The sequence below is a fragment of the Pogoniulus pusillus genome, chromosome 39 (assembly GCF_015220805.1).
Source record: "Pogoniulus pusillus isolate bPogPus1 chromosome 39, bPogPus1.pri, whole genome shotgun sequence".
In the NCBI taxonomy this organism is placed as follows: domain Eukaryota; kingdom Metazoa; phylum Chordata; class Aves; order Piciformes; family Lybiidae; genus Pogoniulus; species Pogoniulus pusillus.
Window position 1 is genome coordinate 7,207,401 of NC_087302.1, and position 7,069 is coordinate 7,214,469.

At 41.2% G+C, this 7,069-nt stretch overlaps 1 protein-coding gene across 3 annotated transcripts; it reads left to right on the forward strand.

Annotated features, from left to right (window-relative positions):
- Positions 1-92: 92 nt before the first annotated feature.
- TSHB (thyroid stimulating hormone subunit beta) lies at positions 93-6,466 on the forward strand. 3 transcript variants are annotated; one of them, XM_064173643.1, is made up of 3 exons: positions 93-160; positions 5,521-5,683; positions 6,140-6,466. In XM_064173643.1, exons 2-3 carry the CDS (start codon positions 5,522-5,524, stop codon positions 6,380-6,382), a joined length of 405 nt encoding a protein of 134 aa, XP_064029713.1. In that variant the 5' UTR covers positions 93-160; position 5,521; the 3' UTR covers positions 6,383-6,466. The 3 variants fall into 3 exon arrangements, with proteins under 3 accessions (XP_064029713.1, XP_064029714.1, XP_064029715.1); XM_064173644.1 differs by lacking the exon at positions 93-160 and adding an exon at positions 1,068-1,140; XM_064173645.1 differs by lacking the exon at positions 93-160 and adding an exon at positions 5,314-5,390.
- Positions 6,467-7,069: the final 603 nt, after the last annotated feature.

Consider the following 7,069-nt stretch of genomic DNA (forward strand, 5'->3'; position numbering starts at 1 on the left):
AATTATAGAGTTAAAAAAAAATCTTTTGGGGACAAGAAGATTGTTATTCAATCCCATCAATCTGCTATCTCTTTATAAACTCACAACAGGCTCAGTTTGTTCTCCTTTCCGCCTCCTCCTGTCCTGTGTCTGGCGGGAACCGCTTCATCAGGAAGAACATGTAAGCAATAGGCCTGTTTTGGGGCCTCCAGAGGCTTGTTTAGGCCTCCTGGATGGCAGAGGCATTGCTGGGGGGGAGGACTGGAGCACTGGGGAGTGTAGATTTAGGGTTTTTTTAGGTTAAGGAAAATTCAAGGGAGTTTGCCAGGGATGCAGTAATTGCTTTGTAATGTCTGTCTCTGTATCTCTCTCCAAATAGAATTCTGCTTTTTTTCTCCAATTTCATTTGAGAGCTTAATTTCTGTCAGCTATCTTTAAAAACCATGACAAGAGATCGAGTAAAACACTTATTGTAGAACATCAACATACTGTCTTTCATGTAATGAATGTACAAAACAACTGATGTCAGTGAATGGATTGCTTTAGTTAAGAGAAAGGTTAAAGATAAATAATTAACAGTGTTACTGGCTGTTCCAGAACAGGGCTACAAAGCTGATGTCTATAAAAGCACATGAAGAATTTCTGTCACTGAATAGTCTGCAGGTCAGCAGGGGGGCAACAAAAGAAATGAATCTATAAGGATCAGGCTTCTAACTGTGGGGTTTTGGTAATTAGGAGAGAAGCCTGCTTCCAGTAGGTAGTGGGATCTCACTCCTTTTGAGTGTTCAGAGAGGTCAGTAGTGAATGAACTCTTTGGTCCCATCCAGAAGGATAATCAAGGAGAAGTTCTTTTACCAGCTCAATAGTCTGTGTAAATGAGGAAAGAGATGTGGCTCTATATTGCTCTGATGCCACTGTCGTGGAACGCAGTTTCACGGGAAATTCATGGGGAAAAACACAAGGCTGGCCAAAAGCTGGAAAACAAGGCCCATGTTTACCTTTTATCTTCCCTAGGGAGTAAACTTCTCATGGGACTGGAAGATTGTTTTGGTTTTACGATTCTTTTGGCTTAAAATGTGAGACACTGTAACTTACATGACATGGGGACCTTTCAGGGGCTTTGCCACCCTCCATGACAGCCACTTAGTGCATTGCTGGCAGGTAGGGAGGCTAATGCAATGCCAGCAAAGAAGAGGTTCTGTGTGCATACTGGTGTGGAGCTAACTTGAGTATGAGGAGGAGCTGTCACATGAGTCTCACCCAGGCTAATTTATTGTGCTTCCAGATAAGTTACTTTTCATTCTTAATACTTGGTCAGATATTTCTGTAATGCACTGCAGTGCATCCAGAGGCTGGGTAAAAGAGCTGTAGTGAATGAACACTGTGCAGAAATGACAATAACTGCTCCCTTCTCTGGAGGCTGAAACCCACTTGGATGAGCTCCTGTGTGACCTGCTCTAGCTGATCCTGCCTGGCAAGGGGCTTGGACTGGATGATCTTTTGAGACCCCTTCCAACCCCTAATGTTCCATGTTGTGTAGAATAACTCTAAATCTTCATGACATGAGCTCTGCATAGGTGGAACTAAAAACACTGCATCTGTGCAGTTGCCTTAACAACCAAAATTGTAATCACCTCAAAGAATTAAATCAGGTTTGTGTGGCATGACCTATTTTATGTAACACTGTCTTGATGGACATTAATTCCATTCTTATCCATTAATTCTTTTATTGCTCAAATCCTGTATCAACTTTCTGTTATCTTACCTGATCTGTCAGGGATAGATGTCAGGTGGAGAGTTACCTGGGTCAACATTCTCTCTTTAAATATTGGCATAGTGCTAGCACTTTTCTTAATGTTTTGAAATTGCCTGAGTATTCTGAGACTTGCTGAAATCATCAACATTAGCTGCCTGATTGTGTTGAGTTTACAAATGTTCATTGCTTATAGATTTTCTTTTTATTGTGCATGTGCATGGTGCTTGTTCAGCCACTGCCTTTTCGAATGCACAGGTACTTACTGAAGAGTTTGCACCAACAGCTTGTCTTCATCTAGACTTGTCTCTTGGCATTACTGTTGACCTCTGTCTCAACACAAGTTTATTTCCTGGTCTCCAGCTTCCAGTGTGAGGATTTTACATTTTCTGACTTCTGACAGTGCCCAACTGTTTCCCGCTTTTCTTATTGCCATAGTTTTTTATTGTTGCATTCACTTTTGTCTTCATTATGATAGAATTTCAAGCTTTAATTCTTTTTTTTTTCACTACTCATGTTTACAGACAAGAGTTCCATAAATCTTGTTAAATTCTTGCTCCGTTTTTACATTAATTTGAGTTCTGTACCCCATTCAGTTATCCTCATTTTTCTCAAATCAGAGAAATCAGCACTTTGAACCCACAAAGAATATATTCTGTCATACTCTGATCTGTCTTCTGCCTGTGTTCTTGCACATTATGTAGGGGACACTTTAAACCTGGATGTCAGGGGTCTTCCTGTCAGGACCAGTGTAATTCCAACTGCTTAAAGTGCCTGTAAATCTGTGAAATCGTAAAAGAAAAATCAGTTCCTACCTCAGCCGTGCATGCAAGGGTACCACATATGATACTCTTGTTCTTTTTATACTCTTTATTTTGGGCAGATTTTGTCCTCGACAGGATTCAGTTTTATGAATTGCTTCCTTTTTCTCTCACAATATCTGAAATACTCCTTAGGATTTTCTAAAAATGAACATTGTTATTTTCTGTGCTTAAGGTTTTAAACAGCAGCAGCATATACATGGAGTGTATATACGCTTATAGAGTGTGCGTGTGTGTGTATCTGTGAGTGTGTGGATGTGTGTGCTCCTTAGCCTGTGTGTTTAATTGCATTTAAAATATGTCAGAATAATGCAGAGTTAAATAATGTATTGGAGTAGTGGCAAAATATCAATGTTCTGCTTCTGTTGCTAAGTGTAAATGGACAGATGTTACTGAGAGTACGACTAATACTCTGCTCATGTCCTTAAGCCAGAAAGAGTTATATTTAATTCCTGAGAAGTTATATGGAGGAAATTAACCCAGAATTAAAGACCCCATGGAAACAAAAAGCATTTGCTAGTCTTCATAGAACAAGCACCCTTACTATATTATCCATAAAAACCCTGCAGAATGAGTCCAGAACACAAAGCTGTGTGCAGCAGTCCAAAACCACAGCACAAAGAGACAATATTATTCATTAGTTAGCTAAACACTAATCAGGACTGTCTGGATCACTTCTTCAGTAGCCCAAGGTGACCAAGTTTACCATCTTAAACTCAACTTTATCATATTTCTTATGGCTATGTAAATCAGGAATATAGTTGCTCTGTGTAAGACAGACATCAGAGCAAAGTCACTTTGGTGATTAACTGGTAGGGTAGGTGTTAGCACAAGCACAGTTGGAAGCCTGGCCAAACACCAATGAAGCAGCACAGGACAGTGGCTTAGGTGGCCCTTTCTGACTTTTCCTCCCATTAGGTGTTCCACAGAGCCCTAAATGTGTTTTACCCTCATCTGTGGACATCTCAGTTTCACTGGTGCACTATTTTGCTTCTCATTGTGCTATAAGGAGTTGGTTTCTTAAAAGTTTTTTTCCTTATCAATTAGTGTTTCAGAGGGAATTGCTTGGTAGACTTCTGCTCAGTAGACTGGAGGCCAGATAATGCCTTGGAGTGTGAGTAGGCAAGTCAGACTCTATAACCCCACAAAGCAATTGCTTTAATTTGAGATTTGTTCCTTTGTGTCTAATGCAGCTTCTCTCAGTTGTGCCTGCCTGGTAACAAGCAAATGGAATGAACCAGAGTTTAATAAACTTGGGCAAACCATTGGTGTAGAATTAGATGTGATTCAGAATGGCTCCATTTCCATGCTGGCCTTCCTGTTGCTCTGTGTCCCAGGTTGAGAATTATAGGGTTCAAAAATCTTCTGGGGACTAGAAGATTGTTATTCAATCCTATAATTCTGCATCTCTTTATAAGCTCACAACAGGGTCAGGTCATTCTCCTTTCCTCCTCCTGCTTGCACTTTATCAGGAAGAACATGTAAGCAGTAGGCCTCTTTTGGGGCCTCCAGAGTCTTGTTTAAGCCTCTTGGATGGTGGAGGCATTGGGAGGGAGGAGGATTGGAGCACCGAGGAGTATTAGATTTAGTTTTTGAGTTGGGGAAAATTCAAGGGGGTTTGCCAGGGATGCAGTAATGCTTTGTAATGTCTATCTCTGTATCTCTCTCCAAATAGAATTCTGCATTTTTTCTCCAATTTCATTTGAGAGCTTAATTTCTGTGGCTTATCTCTTAAAAACCACGACCTATGTGGCAATTAAATTAATAATAACTTTTTAAAAGCAGTGGTTAGTTTAAAAGCCTGAGGAGAAAATGACTGTTAAAATAATTAGATTTCCAGCTCCAGTTTCCAGGTTAGGATATTATGGACACGTTTGTTCCTATCGCATTTGCTGTGTGGTTCAGTATGAATTTTCAATAGATGACTTTGTGATAAGAAAGCAGCAATCCAGATGCAATTATATAAACAGCAAGATATATAAGATCAGCCTGGAATTAGCCTGGAGGGTATAAAGCACACACAGAGCTTGTGTTGGGTCACTGCCTCTCCCAGCTCAAGGCAGGATCAGGTTCCTGTAATAGGGAAGAATTCAGCTGACAAGAGGTTGGTCTTTCCAGGCTTGCAATGTTGCAGCTACAGGGTAAACCAGACTGTGTAATGATCGGCTTTTGTGATGGGAAACTGACAGCTGGAAGAGACTAGAGGGTGATGTCCATGTCGCTGTAGACACTGGCATTTCTAGTTTAGAGGCTGCAGAGTAGCCTCTGCAATTGTCTCGGAGCTAATCAGAGCTTCGTTCTTAGAAACCCCAGCAGGTCTGAGAAATGAGGTCATCACGACAGACAGACAAAGTGGGGGATTCAGTGCTTTGAACTCCTTGCTGCTGTTCTTTATTGTAATTTACTTGAATCTATTATTTAATTCTTGGCAGTGTTCCCATTTCATCATGCCTCTAAACCAACGGGAGAGTGAAAAATACAATGGTGGGGCTGATGTCACAGCTGATGTTTAAGTTTTTTCTTCCTCTCCTGAGCATTTTGTAGCATGCTTGCTTTAAAACTTTATTTTAAAGCAGTGAGATTCTTTTAGCATCTTTGGTTAATGCTACAGCTCATGTTCTCTCACATAGGTCACAGTTTAAAGTCCTTTAGCTCCTGTTGTTTTTCTGTGTCAGCATTGTATCACTCGTTAGTGAAAAGTTCCATGTAATATGCTTTAGAAAGGGAAAGGTGATTTTATTGTCTGTGTTAATGGCCTGTTAACCCTTATTTTCTGTTCATTGATGAGAACTGTTCCATTTGAAGGTCTGAAATTGGGAAGAAGGTGTTAGCTGTAGGTAAAATATTTCAGATTACTTCTGGTCTGTGACTATTGTAACTGTTCTTGTCATGTGCTGAGAAAAGAGTTGGAAGATAAATCTAATTTCACTTAGAATTGCTTTGTTTGTTTGCTTTCCCCATATCTAGCATGAGTCCCTTCCTTGTGATGTCTCTTCTCTTTGGCTTGCTTTTTGGTCAAACAGCATCACTTTGTGTTCCTTCTGAGTATACAATCCATGTGGAGAAAAGGGAATGTGCCTACTGCCTGGCCATCAACACGACCATCTGCGCTGGATTTTGCATGACTCGGGTACAAGGCATTACTCTGGTTTCAGCAGGGTTTCTGTAATGGCCATCACTGCAAAGCAAGTGCCTGTTCCTACTAGAAACTTGGTAAATGAGCTAATTCTAACAGTGCTTGTCACAGAAAAAAAAAAACACATTGTGGTTGTGTTTTCAAGTTAGCTTTTCGCAAAGGTGTGGGTAAGAGATGACAAGCCTCTGGAACTACGGAGTTAGTAACATCAGTGGCATGGCAGAAAACTGACTGCTGCTGTCAGAGCCTCTGTAGTAGGTTTGTGGGTCAGGATGGAACAGGTGGGAAGCAGATTAGTCATCCTTACTGCATGATCAGAAGTACACTGCAAATATCAGAGCTGATCTAAGTGTAGAGAGGTCTGCTTTCTGAATGTTTGAGAAAACATCAAAGGAAGCCTTCTAACATTCATGTATGCTTCAGTGAAACAATGTCTTTTTTTCTTTGTAGGACAGCAATGGCAAGAAGCTTCTACTCAAAAGTGCTCTGTCCCAGAACGTGTGCACATACAAAGAGATGTTGTATCAAACAGCACTGATTCCAGGCTGTCCTCGTCACACCATCCCTTACTATTCCTACCCCGTAGCTGTGAGCTGCAAGTGTGGTAAATGTAACACTGATTATAGTGACTGTGTTCATGAGAAGGTTAGGACAAACTATTGCACAAAACCACAGAAGCTCTGTAACGTGTAAGCTTCCAACAGAATGTGGTGGAAATGTACATCTGTGCTCACAACCAAACAGAAATAAAAGTGTATTTCATAACAGGTTTGCAAATCAGTGTGCACAAAGTTTTATTCTAGAGATTAGTTACACCTCTACATACAGTTATGAGCCTAACAAAGTACATGTTAATGTATATATTACTCAACTCTGTCCAAAATCACACTAAGAAGTCACTTTGGAAGGGAGAAGAGTAGAGTAAAGTATGGAATTCCAGGAGAGGAAAAGACTGAAGATGAATCAGAGACAGTTGATAGGTTGTGCTCCCCTTCTTCCACCCAACATAGTGGTGACTCCTTGGTAAGAACTGCACCTTTGTAATATATGGCTGAATTTTTACTGCATTACTGTTAAGAATAATCTCTATCGAGAGCTGAAGAGTCCAGACTTTTTTCAGTGCTGCCCAGTAACGGGACAAAGGGCAACGGACACAAACTGGAACCCAAACGGTTCCACCTAAGATAAGCAAAAATCTTGGTGTGAGGGCGCTGGATCCCTGGAGCCTGCTGCCCAGAGAGGTTGTGGAGCCTCCTTCTCTGGAGAGATTCCAACCCAACCTGGCCACTGTGATGCTAGGCAGGCTGCTGTGGGTGCCCTGCTTTAGCATGGGGGTTGGCCTGGATGATGGCGAGGTTCCTTCCAACCCCCACCATGCAG

Coding starts and splice junctions, on each gene's coding strand:
- TSHB (XM_064173643.1), top strand. CDS start 5,522: ATGAGTCCCTTCCTTGTGATGTCTCTTCTCTTTGGCTTGCTTTTTGGT. Junction 5,684..6,139: donor CTGGATTTTGCATGACTCGG/GTACAAGGCATT, acceptor TTTTCTTTGTAG/GACAGCAATGGCAAGAAGCT.